At 26.5% G+C, this 16,000-nt stretch overlaps 4 protein-coding genes across 4 annotated transcripts; all 4 read right to left on the reverse strand.

The window, feature by feature from the left end:
- Positions 1-454: 454 nt before the first annotated feature.
- Positions 455-1,034, reverse strand: MKS88_002508 (uncharacterized protein; the record flags this gene model as incomplete). The annotated part of the gene is made up of 2 exons (XM_067215524.1): positions 455-592; positions 846-1,034. 2 exons carry the CDS (start codon positions 1,032-1,034, stop codon positions 455-457), a joined length of 327 nt encoding a protein of 108 aa, XP_067073942.1.
- Positions 1,035-2,364: 1,330 nt separating this feature from the next.
- Positions 2,365-4,808, reverse strand: MKS88_002509 (uncharacterized protein; the record flags this gene model as incomplete). The annotated part of the gene is made up of 3 exons (XM_067215525.1): positions 2,365-2,559; positions 2,987-4,300; positions 4,728-4,808. 3 exons carry the CDS (start codon positions 4,806-4,808, stop codon positions 2,365-2,367), a joined length of 1,590 nt encoding a protein of 529 aa, XP_067073943.1.
- A 1,928-nt stretch (positions 4,809-6,736) lies between these two features.
- On the reverse strand, positions 6,737-8,233 carry MKS88_002510 (pre-mRNA-processing factor 19; the record flags this gene model as incomplete). The annotated part of the gene is made up of 1 exon (XM_067215526.1): positions 6,737-8,233. One exon carries the CDS (start codon positions 8,231-8,233, stop codon positions 6,737-6,739), a length of 1,497 nt encoding a protein of 498 aa, XP_067073944.1.
- A 2,381-nt stretch (positions 8,234-10,614) lies between these two features.
- MKS88_002511 (activator of Hsp90 ATPase) lies at positions 10,615-11,861 on the reverse strand (the record flags this gene model as incomplete). The annotated part of the gene is made up of 3 exons (XM_067215527.1): positions 10,615-10,703; positions 11,232-11,454; positions 11,751-11,861. The coding sequence occupies 3 exons, from the start codon at positions 11,859-11,861 to the stop codon at positions 10,615-10,617; spliced, it is 423 nt and encodes a 140-aa protein (XP_067073945.1).
- Positions 11,862-16,000: the final 4,139 nt, after the last annotated feature.

Consider the following 16,000-nt stretch of genomic DNA (forward strand, 5'->3'; position numbering starts at 1 on the left):
CTATTTACTATATCACTTTTTTTTTTTTTTTTTTTTTTTTTTGCCCAATTATTTTTGATGTCAATTAGTACTTTTAATTAAAATGTGCATACTATAGGTATCGTTTTGGTTATACTTTTTTTTTTTTTTTTTTTTTTTTTTTTAATTTTAAAAATAAAAACAGTTTTAAAGGTTGTGTTGTTTTATAATTTTAAAAAACTTTCTCTTTACATTTATTTTACTTTTTTTCTTTTTTTATTGAACTTCTATTTTATCGCTGTTTCAACGAAGACAGGTTTTGAGAAGTTATACCTGCATCATATAGTACACTACGACACATGAATATCCTATTTATACTTTTTCCACCTGTACAACGTTTTGTGCATTTTTTATGTATGTTTATGGGGAACTAATATGAGAAATTATTTATCCATTTATTGTTAATAAAAAAGGTACACTCAAAGAAGCCTCTTTTCTAGTCTTGAAATTCTACTCGGTGTGATTTCAAGTTTTGAAATTTTCCTCGATATTGGTTGTTTCTATTTTTGACTAGCGGAGATAAGCATTTTTTTGGTGGATCGTACCCTTCAATTTTTAGGGGGGGGATTTTTACCTATGGTAAAAGAGGACAAGTGTAAAACAAAAAAAATGAGAATACACGTTTATCCGCATGGCGTTAAAACTTCAGTGTGCGTACATTAATACATACATATATATATACATACATATATATATATATATATATATTGCCTACATAGACGCATACATATATACATATAATATATGTATATGCATAAGCATATGCCATTTCTTGTGTAGTAATTATAAGCATAGCGTTGTGTGTTGAGAGTCCCCTATGGGCATACCTGTCCCTTGTCCCATATCAGGGTTCCTTTTTTTATAGCCTTTATGTACTTTTTTCGTATGGGTAATCTGTTATAAAATTGTTGTAGAATTGATACAGAATTTAGATGACTCTTAAATCTTTTAAGAGATAAGAAATTGGAACAGTAATTCGTTGCTCCGTATATATTATAAAGGTTTATCTTTATCATATTTTTTAAAAAATAAAATAATAAATCGGAGTTTTCACGGTTCTAATATTTTCTGAGATTTTGAATATTTACGCATAAGGGGAACAAAACTCATTGTATTTTTTTTCATTCCATTACGTTTAACTTAGTTTAATTTAATTTGGTTTAACCAATTTAACTCAGTTCAATCCAGTTTAACTTGGTTCAATCCAATTTATATATTTTTTTTTTTTTTTTTTTATTCCATGTTCAGAAAAAAGTAAAATAGGTACCAATGAAAATTCGAACTTGGATTTCAAAAGTTCAGAAATAATGCATACATTTTGGCTAGCTAGGCATTATAGTTTATCATTTTGCGAGTTAAGTTTCTTTTTAATATATCTTTGAAATTAAGAACAATTGTTTTAAGGATACGTAAATATTATATCTTATAAATTTTAATTAAATTTTGCATGGTCTACATTTGTAAAGGGGAAAAAATGTGTGCATTATGAGCCCTTAACACAAGTATTAAAAAAAAAAAAAAAATCCACGTACATAAAATGTACATATGTGCATAAGCACACATTTAGCAGGGAAGAAGTCCATGAAAATCGTTTAATAAACCACAAGATTGATGCACTTGCATGTGTAATTTATGGAAATAGTTAAAATGTTTTATTTTTTATTTATTCATAGTGACATTAACGATGAGAATGATAAATATAAGTGTACATAAATAAATATATAAAGATATATATATATATATATATATCTACGCCATGCTTAAAGGCAGAAAAAATGTACACATTTAAGAAACCTTACGTTGAGGATTACCCAACAGAGGATAAAAAAAAGCAAAGGATTTAAGTTCGAAATGCATGCAAATATTGTAGACATATGCGAATGAAAAGGGGAGCATGAAATTTACACAAAAATATTTATACACCTTTAAAGACGCTTTAATGTTTGAGATTTCTTCTTTCTGAATAGCTTTTAAGTGCAGTTCGTATTTGCTTTTGCATGTTTGTATCTTTACGTTCCTACATGTCCCTTCGTGTCCCTTAATGCACTACATTAACATCATCATAACTCCTAGTACGAGTAAATATTGCTTTATTACATAGCCTTATAAAAAACCCTACAAGAATGGTAATTCTTCGCTACAATATCTTCATAATCTTTACAAAATTATATATGTCTCTGTTTTCCGCTGCTCTCATATCTTACGAGTGAGTATAATTTCGAACAATTTCATGTTGCATTCCTTTATTTTAAAGATCTGTAACCACAAAATAGATAAACTGAAATATTGAAAGTTTTCATTTTGTTCCTCCCTTGTAGTGTAGTAAACGTCAAAGAAGTATTTATCTCATAATGCGTTTCTTGTTTCCATTCTATGTCCATTCTTATAACTGTTGGCTCTTAACTTTAATATGTGTAACTTTTTTTCAAGAGCTGTTATTTTTTTTTTATTTAGCATCGCTTCGTTGTACAGCTGTGCGTAGGTTACAGCTATATGTTTTCTTATTCCATCATCATCATTTAGCTTCGGCTTCCTCAAGTGCTGTATGGGAAAAGGTATGCAGTGTGAGGATTTATATATGTGCATACATACGTACATGCATACACGCATATTCACACACATATATATAATACAAAAGTTCATGCTATTTCACTTTCCATTATGAGGCATTTTTACGCAGTACAAAATTTGGCTGCATTTTATGCTTCTTAATAGGCTTTTACGCGAGAATATGATAATTAGTAACAATTCGTAAATTTATTTTTTTAATTTTTCTTTCCTTTATTATCTTTTCTTATTTTGCTTTCCTTTATTTTGCTTTCCTTTATTTTGCTTTCCTTTATTTTGCTTTCCTTTATTTTGCTTTCCTTTATTTTGTTTTCTTATTTTGTTTTCCTTTATTTTGTTTTCCTTTATTTTGTTTCCTTTTTTTGTTTCCTATTTTTCTTTTCCTTTCATTTTGTCTCACCACTGGGACAAGGTCATGAATCCAAAATCGATTATCAGGATTTTCATATTTACTATTGAATTTGGATATCAAGGTCTGAGCTTTAAAATTTGCATCCGCGCATTTGTTCTTTAGACTAGTCAACAGTTCAGCAATTTGACCCACATGGTCATATGCATTTTCGGAAGCATTTACTTTTTTTAATTTTGTTTCTTCTTCTTTTTCTGCTTCCTCTTCTAATTTTGCTTCTTTATTTGTAAGATTGTTCATGTGAAAATGATGAGGTGTACTCCATTTCGAGTTGTGTGCATCCCCACTATAGTAATAATCAACAGGTGTATTTTGATATGAAAATGAATTAGGATTATTTAACTCATCATTGTAATGTATGAAAGGAAGTCTTTTTGACACTTGCTCTTTTTTGTAAAAATATTTAACATTAACTGAGTCAGAAATATTTTTATCACCATATTTTAAAATGTTTATTCTGTCCTCTATATCATAATGGTCCAAAGAGTAAATATTTGAATAATAAGACAATAGCCCAGTTTTTATATCATCAATATTAACTTTTATTTCTCCTATTCGCGGGGGTTGTAGAGGTAGTTTTTGTTTGGAGCTATGTTTTTCTTCTTTACTAACAGTTATATTCTTATGTTTTAAATTTTCTTTATTTATAAACGCATTACATTCATAACTGGTATTATAACATGAAGGTTTGTTAGCGTTTTGTGTACTATTACTGTTACTATTATTCAAATCATAATCTTCATGAATATCATTATCATACATTTTTGAATATTCCCTTTGTACGGAATAAGCGCTTTTTGTCTGTGGTGGTGATACTGGGACGAAATTTTTAACATCAACATTGAATAGTTCTCTTTGCATTTCTTTCATATTTTGAGAACTTTTTAATACATTCCTTAACATATCATTTTGGAAAATTAATTCGTTCTGCATTGTTAATGTGTTTTTATAATTTTTTTCCTTTTGATTTTGGCATTCAGAATTGTGCTCTATGTTATATAAACATTCGTAGGGAAACGTCTTTTCCCTTATACATCCAACAATTTCAGTGTTGTAAAACTCATGGGTTTCATAATCTGGATCATAATCATTTTCATATGTGTTATCATAAATTGTATGGTCATTTGTTTCAAAATTTTCGAAATTTTCTGAACTATTCATGTAACTTTTGTCATTTTCCGTACTAGGAAGCTTATATGCTGATTTTGCGAATTTGGCTAATTTGTTAAAGTTATTTTTATGCAGAAAAGTGCTGTCTGTTGTAGCTCCTTTCCATTCTGAATTATTGCTTTCGCTATCCGATACCTATTAAGAACAGAACAGTAACTTATATTTTTCTTCACAACAACGTTACACAAGGGTATATACGCTCACATGGCATAATATATATAATATGTATGTAATATTTTTTTTTTCAGGCTCTTATAAATAAATGAAAAAATGTATGAGCTCATGTAAAAGTGTGAGTAATCATATACATGTTTTTTATAAATTATCAGGGTTAATTATGAACGTGTATAATATTATGAACGGTAAGGTAGAAATTTTGTAGTTTTACATATGTCAGTAGCAAAAAAAAAAAAAAAAAAAAAAAAAAAAAAAAAAAAAAAAAAAAAAAAAAAAAAAAAAAAAAAAAAACAGTCTATAAATGCACATGCACAAGCAAGGGAAAGAAATTATGTAAATAATTAGGAAAATAATTTTTAAGTATATTTAGCAATGTTTTCATAACATGAGGCATATTAATTAAAATGCCTGTTGTGCATATTTTGCATCCAAACAAAATATCATAAAGTGTTTCCATCCCTTTCATTTGTGAGATTATATAATATATAACAGAACAAAATTTGTTATAATGTAAATAATTGTGAATATATTTACTTCCATGATCCTAGTTAGAATGATTAAAACATTTGGCTATTGAAAAGACATATATATTATTTCGCTTATTTTTGTCATAAAATAGTACTGCTTACTAATTCATTTTATACAGCTCCCTAAGGAAGGAAAAAAAAAAAAAAAATAAATAAAATAAAAGGGCTCCACATTCTTTGAAAGGGGTAATACAATTACCACATTTTGACAGAGGTGTAAAACATTGGAGATTCCGATTTACACAAAAATAACTATTTTTCCAAACAAGTGCATATGAACAAATACATATACATATATATATAATTATATATTAAAGTAAGTATTTTTTCGACAGGATTACTAAAAATATGTGAGTACATGTTAGATGCCGGAAAGAAGCTGAAGCTTATTTTTTTTTTTTTTTTTTGTTCCAGTTTGCCTAAAAAGGAAGTTGACTACATTCGCTAGCTTTTTATTTAAAGCTTAAGCGTAAATGTAATAAATTTGATTACAAAAAGTTTTTACCTTGTCTATAAAGAAGGAAATCTCTTAATTCATTTTCGAAATTGGTTTATAATGTTCTGAAAATTATTACGTTGCAAATTATCAATTTTACACTTTTTCAACAACTGTGATATATAGAAATATAGTGGTTATGAAAAGAAAAAAAAAAAAAAATATATGAATGTAAAATAATTATTGTGAGTAAATAATTACATGAACATGCAAGGAGAAAAAAAAAAAAAAAAAAATGTTCTCACTTCACACACAATATAAAAGTTAAAAAAGAAAATATACATATATATATGTACACGTAAATGTAAATGTATACGCAAATGTATATGCGAATATATGTGCAAATGTATATGCGAATGTATAGGCAAATGTAACTGCAAATACAAAAAGTTTAATGTTAAATTTATTTTCAATTAAGAATTGTTCTATGTACAAAATCATTAGGTATAAATTGTCGCAGTTTTTTCATAATTTTTACATAATTACACAATTTTTGCTAACAAAAAATGCAGATGTATTTAAACTTGCGCGGGAAGCAAAGAGAAATTAATTTTTGTATAAAATGAATTTAAAACTATGTTTTTTTACTTACTATAGTAAGTGCAAAGAATGAAAAAAATTATTCTATATTTTAAGACATGGTTGTTCAACAGTAAGAAGTACAAAATGGCGCTTCCAAATATGTCAGTAAATTATGTTATTTTACTGCGCTTTTTGGAGGTTACACTGTTTTAAATTTTTACATCCTTCGACTGATAGAAGTAGATTTTTTTTTTTTTTTTCTATATATATATATATATATGTTTATAATATATGCACAAATTTGAATTAATAAATTTTAATATATATAATAAGGTTGTAAAAAAAGGGTAAAAAAAAATTTAATTAAACTTAAAATTATTTAATGAAATTGTATCAATTGATAAATAAAAAAAAAAAATACCCGCGTAAATGGTTAAGGATTACATTTGTAAAGCATTACTGCAATTTGTAATTAAAACAAAATGGGGGGCAATGGGGTTTCTTTAAAAAAAAAAAAAAAAAAAGGAAGAAAAATGGGAAGAAAAATGGAGAGAAAAATGGGAAGAAAAATGGAAAGAAAAATGGAAAGAAAAATGGAAAGAAAAATGGAAAGAAAAATGGGAAGAAAAATGGGAAGAAAAATGGGAAGAAAAAATGGATGAACGCATAAGCAAAATGGAATAAAAAGGAGGATAAATAAATAATTAAAAAAATAATACTGCACATTTACAACTACGAAGAATTAAAGACGCATAAAAATGAAAAAGGAAGATGAGAGCTGTGCAGAGGTACAAACACGCTAGGAAGGGGTATAAAACACATGTGCGCTCATTGGCAGATGTCGGGAAGCTAACTCCATAACTTCACTGTCTTGTCCATAGAACTAGACAACAAATAGGAAGTTCTGCTGCCAAAGCAAGTTTTGGTAACAGTATCAGTATGCGACGAAAGAGTGTTAACTAGCGTAACTTGGTTCTTTGTATGAAAGTTATATATATGTATGTCATTTCCCAGGGCAACTGATAAATATTTTCCAGAATAATCAAAAGTGATAAAATTTGGTGTTTGTTCTAATTCTAATGTTTGAAAACTAAGAGCTTTTCGGAGATCCCACAATTTAATTGTATTATCTTTAGAACAAGATGCTAAGTAATAACCATTTTCGCTAAAGGAGATACAGTCTACTGCTTTTGTATGTCCTGTAAGTGAAGCTTTATATTCTTGACTTTTAATATCATATATATGTATATTTGAATCTTCCGATGCAATTCCTAGCATCATACCATCAGGATGAATAGATAAATTTTTAAAAGGAGAAGGATTATTTTTACAAGTTTTTATCGTTTTAGCTGTTTCTAAATCATGTAAAATCCATACATTATCTTTAGAAGCACTTATAAATAGATTTTCTAGTGGATGTAAAGATAATGATGTTATATGATCTTTATGTTTTGTAATTACATGAGCAGTTACATATTCATTGGTATCCGAATCACCTTTCCATATTCGAACCGTTTTATCATTTGATCCAGATATACAAACAAAATTAGACGGATGAGATATTAGTGCATTAACTTTTTTTAAATGTCCTTGTAATTTTGAAATAATTTTATTATCAGATAGAGAAACATAATATATATTTCCATCTTTACCTCCTGAGAAGAAATTATGATTAATATGATCATGGTTATAATTATATTTATATTTATTTATATCTAATGCTAAGGAAGTAACTCCAGGTACAACTGAAGAATGAATATCAAACTCATTTGTATTTGTAAATTCTTTCCACTTATCTACAGAACATACATTTTCAATTTTTCTTTTCTTTCTATTCATTAATAAATCTTTTGCAATATTTTGCATCTCGTTTAGTAGTTCATCCGTTATTCCAATCTCAAATTCATTTATATCATTTCCACTTTTTAATTGAAAAATTTGATTCCTTAAATTAGTAATCTCTTCTTTATAACTATCTTTTTCTTTTAATAATTTTGCAATTACTCTTGTAGCTGCATCATATTGATAAAGACTATGACTTAGTTGATTTCTAATATCATTTACATGCGTTCTTAAGCTAAACATCTCCGATATTATGGAGTCCCATTCGGTTTGAAACATGGACAAAAGTCCAGGAATACTACTAGCACTTATAGGTCTAGGTTTAACAATTTTTTCATTTTTTAAAGGATACAAATCCTGTAAAGTTAATATTTCCCCACTTACTGGACATATCCCATAGTTTATTATATGTTTCTCTATTAGTCGTTTTTCAAAAATATAGCCTGTTTTGCTCACAACTGGCTCTTCGGGCGTCTGTCCGCTAATCGTGCACAGAATCGACATTCTGCTGAGCGATAATTCTCTTTTCAGCAGCAGTTACTCCGGCAGCGATTCACTGCTGTGGTAGTCTTACCCTCTGCTTGTGTTGCTTGCACCTCTTTTACCAAGTGTACTTCTTACTCCGCTTTTATCCTATTTCGTATACCCCACTTCTTACATTTCCTACATGCTATAGTTGGCGATAAAGTGCCTCCTTTTTTTCCTTCTTCTAAATGTGCTATTTAGTTTACTATCTCCCAACTTATTAATGACCTAACCGTTTTGTTTCACAAGATTATGATACTTAATCGGGACAAGAATAAGCAGTTTATATGTTTTGACAAATATTTTTACGCCTCCTCTCTTTTGATTTTTTTTTGACGCGCTTGTTTTCTTTTTATATTTGAACGATTGAGGAAACTTAAATTTGGAAAAAAAAAAAAAAAGAAAAAAAAAGTAATACTTCAAATATATATATTTTAATTTGTTATCTTTTCACAAATGCGGGAAGTTTATCACATTTTTTACATTAAATTTTCTCTTTTTTTTTTTTTTTTTTTTTTTTTTTTCTGCCTCTTCGAAAAGTCATATAAATATAAAAACATATGCTGTTGCAAGTAGTTGAATTTATGAAGCTTTATTAAACTGGTAAGGGGAGCTAAAATTCAAAAATATAAAATAAAAATGACAAGAAAAAGAAAAATAAGATCTATGGCTATATTCCTAATTTCGTCATTTTATATTTCATTTTACTTCACAAAAATCTGATGCTTTACGTTGTTTTTTTTATTTTTTTATTTTTTTATTTTTTCTAAATAAAAAGGCTGATAGAGTGCTATGCATATTTGCGTAATTTTTCACTCGTACCGATTCACTTCATGGTTAGGAAGTACAAATATGTAAAATTGTAAAAGCCGTAGGAAAGCCTGAATATTCGTGCCCATATGGATGTAATAAATGCGAACGTGCGAAAATGTGAAAAAATAGAATTATAAAAAAAAAAAAAATAATATACCTATCTTTGTTATAATTCTATATAAAAATGTATTATCTATTAGCATACATATATATATATATATATCCATATATTCGACTTACATAACAAAAAAGAATTTTTTTTTTTTTCCCCTCTCATTTTTTTTGTATACCTTATAGAATTTAATATCACATATGTGCATAAATGTATACATATGTATGTATATATATATTACATATTAGCCGGTTTAGAACATATATTTAGCTCTTTTCCACCATGAAAAACGTACTCTTATACTTAATGAAGCGTTTTAGCAGGTTTACATATTCCTTCTCGTTATATCAAAGAGGAGTTCTTAAATATACTTCGCTTTATTACTTAGAAGGAAAGTGATGTAAAATGAAAAAAAACAAATAAACAGACTAACAGACTAACAGACTAACAGACTAACAGACTAACAGACAAGCAGACAAACAGACATACAGACATACAGACTAACAGACAAGCAGACAAACAAATAAATATAATTGAACAGAATAAAGAGGCAAATTAAAAAACATTTCCAGAAATTGCAAGTTTGCGCAGAATCGAATTATTTATAACTGAACTACTTTTTATGATGCCGCGCAATTACTGCTGCTTTTGTTTGAAGCTTGGCTATACGTTGTTACGTTAAAAAGTTCATCAAAGGAGTAGTAGTACTTAGTCCAGGAATGCCGAACAATTGAATAAGTGACGTACAACATTAGGTTGAATTAAAAAATGTAGGTATATATATATATATATATACATATATACATATACACATATACATATGCATGTACATATATACATATAATTTCATGTGTACATTAGCGCACTAGAGTGTTTCAGACACGTTCAGACAAGACGGAAGCCTTTTTGTTACAGCTAAAATCGAAACATCGTTATTAATATAATATCAGTCTATAATTTTTTTTTTTTTTTTTTTTTTGCAGTGTATTAAAATGTGATTACAAGCTATTTTATCTTATGCATCACACAAAGTTTTCCATTTTAAATGATAAAAAAAAAATATATATATTATTTATGTATATATATATTTTTTATGTATATATATATTTTTTATGTATATATATATTTTTTATGTATATATATTTTTTTTATGTATATATATTTTTTTTATGTATATATATTTTTTTTATGTATATATATTTTTTTTATGTATATATATATATATATATATAAATGCTGCTAAATCGCGCTAATTACAATGTTCGTATTTTTTTAGATCCATTAAGGGAAAAATCTTAAAATAAAATAAAATAAGAATATGTTGCCCTATTGAGTCATAATACATTCAACTTTTTCAATATGTATAAATACATACATATGGTACATACATTATATATCTTTTTCCCCCCTCCCCATCCCTTAAAAAAAGGTGTTGTTATTTTTTTTTTGGGTACCCCAATATTATTTCAATGTTATGAAGAATATTTTCAGTCCATCCATTTTTACACCTTTCTATAACTCCCCCTGTAAAAGATAAAAAAAAGAAGGTTTTGAAAAAAAAATTTTATTGAGGTGATATAGACAACACGTTATGAATATGTACGCAAGAGGCAAACTTTTAATAATCATGTTATTATTGTATAATATAAATAAACCAGAAGGATGTAAATAATATTCATATGTATATATCCATATATATATGAATATGTATGTTATTATATGATATCGTCTCAGGTGTTTAAACTTTCAATTATCATGAACGTTGTCAACATAGCATACTCGTCATAGCGGTACTTTAAATATATTGCACACACATACAAATATACACACATACATATATATATACACACACACATATATACAAATATACACACACACATATATACAAATATACACACACACATACACACATATATACATACATAAAAAAAAAAAAAAAAAAAAAACACGTAAAATGTAAGAAGTTTAAAATATAAAGTATGACTTCGAATTCAAAATGTGTAAAACAAAATATAAAGTGAAATGTCGCTATGATTTATACTGGTCACAAACCTTCATTAAACTTATTAGTTAAGGGAATATTTTCATGCTTTAATTTAAGCAAGGTATGATTTTCTTGTACTTTTATAAATTCAAATGAAACTTGACTATAATCTGCATCACGCCAATCACGAAATTTCCATTTCTGGACAAGTTTTTGTGGTTTTTCAATTTCGACATATTCTCCATATATACTTCCCGAAAATAAAGAAAATTTTCCTCCAACCCTTAGGTCCTGCACATCACCATAAAATATACACACACACACATACACACAAATATGATAAATTATAGGGTACAGGAAAAAAAAAAAAAAAAGAAAAAAAAAAAAAAACTATACTAATGTGATGTACACTCAAATGACAAGCTGAAAAATTCGGCAAAGCAGAAGAGTGAGAAAGTATGACCAACTGTGGGGAGCAAAACGTGTGTCGCTCTTGTTTCCATTATATAGTTATATACATACGTATGTTCATATATGTTGTATATATATATACTTTTTTTTTTTTTTTTTTGGCACTGAAAAACTACCGCTTCAGCTAAGGAGCCCCTGGATAGTCTTGTCAAGGTATGTGCATCGGTAAAGGTGTTAAACAGAACATCTGGAGGAACATAATATTCCTGCTCTATTTCAAAACTCATTTTTATAAAACGAAAGTTAAAAGATTAGCAAAAGCGGGAGTAGGAAAAAGAGCTGCAATTTTGCCTGGTATGCTTATTACTTGGTACAACAGCAAACGTACGTTCGTATGTATGTATGTTTATCTATACACACATATATATGTATGTACGTTTTTATGTTTATCTATACACATATATATGTACGTATGTTTGTATGTTTATCTATACACATATATATGTACGTATGTTTGTATGTATGTATTATGTATGCGTAATTGTAGTTTTATTGCAAGCTAATTTCTTTTAGCATTTGTTCACAACTTTGTTTAAGGGAAAAATTAACATCGAATATTTCAAAGATTCTAAAAATAAGGATGCATGTAAAAAAAAGGAAAAGAAAAAAAAAAAAAAAAAAGAACAAATGCAGGTTGTTATATTTTACTTATTTAATTTGCCAAACAATCCCAAACGACTTCTATTAAAAGATAAGAAAAAAATTTTTTTTTTTCGCTTTTACGTCAAATTAACACACCATCGTACATCTTAGAAAAAGAGAATGGCACAGAAATTTAAAGCAAAGTAGTTTTTATATTCCCTTTGTCAAGTTATTTCAAGTGAGATAAACTGATTTTTCTTAACTGGTAGTTACGAACGTTTAAACGTTTTCTCTCTTCTCATTTGGGAGTGTTATTATGATGGCCAATACGAAAGGAATACGTGCGTACATATATACATAATAAATATACACCTTTGTGTAAATGCTTGTATACATATAGTTCACTTTATTTTCTTATTTTTACAGCCCCTAAAGGATTAAGAGAATCTGCGCTTAGGCAAAAAACGTACCTCTTTGTGAATCAATATTAGGATTTTTTTTTTTTATACAAATTTGACGAGTAGAGCAGAATAGAATTGCAAAAATGAACACGTTCTTTTTGCACTTAACAATTTGAAATATTGCTGAACTATAAATGTAACTGTTCCGCAGTGGAAAAACTTCAAACATTTTTTAACAAAATAAACAAAAATCAACTACTCTTACCATTGTAAATTTCATTTGCAATTATGTGAAAAAAGAAAATAAAGGCAATAACAGTACGAATAATAGTAATAGTAAGAATAATAGTAATAGTAAGAATAATAGTAATGGTAAGAATAATAGTAATGGTAAGAATAATAGTAATACTTTTATTATAGTTCATATTAAATAAAGTTCTTACATATTCAAAAAAAAAAAAAATACACATTTGCAAATTTTACTTGCTTATTGGGGTGATGATATGCTCTGCCTTTTATTCCTCTGAACTAAAATTAACAAAGGAAAAAAGAGACAGAATAGAAAAAAGCTCTCACAAGGTATAAAAATTTTTATAATCATATATTTAAGATATTTCAAATACTGAATAACAGAACAAAGTATAATTTTTGTATAAGGGAAATAACATTTTTAATTTTACCATATAATTTTCCTTCACATACTACGATAAATGTGATATAATAACGCATTCAATTTTATCATATCAACAAACTATTCTTAATTTATTAAATTAATCAGTATATTCAAATACAATGAATTAAAAATAAATAGAATAAAATAATACAAATAAAATAAAATAAAAGAAAATAATACAAATAAAAAAAATAATATAATATAATATAAATAAAAAAAAAAATAAACATAACAGATAATTATTATACCCATAAATTCCTATTTCATTTTTATTATTTTGCGCTTTAGGCATTACCCCCCTCTTTCTTCCTTCTAACTTTACCCTTATTAAATATACAAATTATTTTCATTATCTATCCATTAGGTATAAATACTACACATGAATAATGATATATAAACACGTGCAAAAAAAAATTGGCATAAATAAGCATAATATTTTTTTTATGTACACATTTTACTTGTAAAAATGGAAAAACTGCCTTACTTGATCTGGCAAAAAGTTTTACATGAACAGTTCTCATATCATACTTGAAATGGAAAAAAATAAAATAAAATAAAATACATAAACATAGAATTGTACTTACATAAATATATACACATATAAAGCGTAATTACATACATACATACATAAATACATACATAAATATATACATATATATATATATATATATATATATATGTATATATATATATAATTAATTGTATATGTATTTATACAAGTATATAATACCTGTCCAAGAAATTTCTCAAAAATTAAGGCTCCTAATGGATGTGATAAAATGCAAAAAGATTGATAAACGGTTAGCACTGTTTTTGCCTTTAAAAAAAGGCTACAAAAATTGCTCTCTGCTTTTTCAAGCATTGAGACGGGAATTGGAGTAGTTTTCAACTAGCAATAATCGCGTATCCGTTAGTCGTCATTTACAGCGATAATGCCCCTCCCGCAAAGATGTCAGAATTTAAATTCTTTTTTTATTATGTACTTTTTTCAATATTAAAATTGTACTTATGTTAATTTATTTAAAAATTTTTCTGTGCATAAGTTCATGTGTATATAATTCAAAAAAAAAAAAATAAAAATAAAATAAAAATAAAATAAAAATAAAATAATAATAAAAACAAAATAAAAATAAGATAAAAATAAGATACAAATAAAATGAAATAAAGTAATTTGTTTACAAATAATTTCAAATATTCATTTATTTTAAAATGCTTAAAAATTTCTATTACAAAAAAAGGGGTTAACGCATTTTACACAATTGCACATACAAATATAAAAGCAATATTTGATTATTTTATTTGATTTAAAATTTTTAGTAATTGTAGAACTGCTTTTTTTTATTTTTTTTTTTTTTCCCCTCATTTCCCTTCACTTCAATTTCTACTTATTTTATGTGCTTAGGGTAAAAATGGAATTACGAAATAATATACTTTCTCCAGATAATTTTTATTAATTTCTTGTTTATTTGTTCGCTCGTTCGTTCGTAAATTTGTTTTATTGTCACATATAGGATTTTTTCCCTTATTTTACATACAAATTTGTTATTAGAGGAAACTTATATGGTACGCACAATTTTACCTGAACATGTCATGTTATATTAATATGTATAATATATATGTATAATATATATATATATATATAACAAGGGCCAAACTTTTGCCTTATCTGACACTGTTAAGTTAAGGTTTAAATGTAATAAATTATATTTTAAGAATACATCAACGTTTTGAAATGAGCAACTATGAATATTTGTACATTATCCTTACACACTAGTGCTCATTTCTTTTTTCTTTTTTTTTTCTTGCTCTTTCCCATTGGTCGTTCCCTCTTATTTTTCCGACGGGAAAACGCACATTGTTGCTTAAGAGTATATATTCATATATATATATATATATATATTAGCACATATATATATACACATATATATATACACATATATACATGTGTATGTGTAAATATATATATATATGGTGTAAACTTTTTCAAGTGCCTTTAATTTATTATAAAATATTAATCATAGCAAAATTAACATTTACGTTTGTTGTTAGTGGGTTGTATTATTTTGGATGAAATTTTTTTCAGCAATAGTTCTTTATTTAGCCTCATGGGAATTTTATTTATTTTAAAATAGTATAATAAAAAAAAAGTAAAGTTATTTTATTTTGCCCCTTTTGTTAATTTCCATGTGTTTATTTTATAAAATAAATAAATAGTATTATATAAGTAGTGGTTTTTTGTTTTCCACTTTTGTAATTAATTTTAACCTGTTTAACCTATTTAACCTACTTAACCATTTTAATCTATTTTAATCAACTTTAATAAATTTTAATTATTTGCTTTATTTTCCATTACACAACATAATTGTAGATAGTTATATAAATAAAAATATAGTATAATTTTACGTTGTTGTATCTTTTAAAGTACTACAAGTTACGCGCTGTGTCGGCCTCACGTAGCTCTATTCGGTAATTGTTCTACTACCTATTTGTTCACTTAGTTAACTCGCTTAATTTCTCTCCATACTTTTTCCTTTATTTTTTCTATTTTAATTTTTTCTTTTTTTAAATGATGAAAAACAAGAATATATTTTTTTGGGAAGATGTATACACATAAATGCTCAAATTGCGTAAATATATATATGTGTGCATGTATGAGTAAAATAAAAATGTAAAAAAGGCAAATTGCTAAGCGACTTTTCATGTTATTAGC

Source organism: Plasmodium brasilianum, chromosome 8, assembly GCF_023973825.1.
Source record: "Plasmodium brasilianum strain Bolivian I chromosome 8, whole genome shotgun sequence".
NCBI lineage: Eukaryota > Apicomplexa > Aconoidasida > Haemosporida > Plasmodiidae > Plasmodium > Plasmodium brasilianum.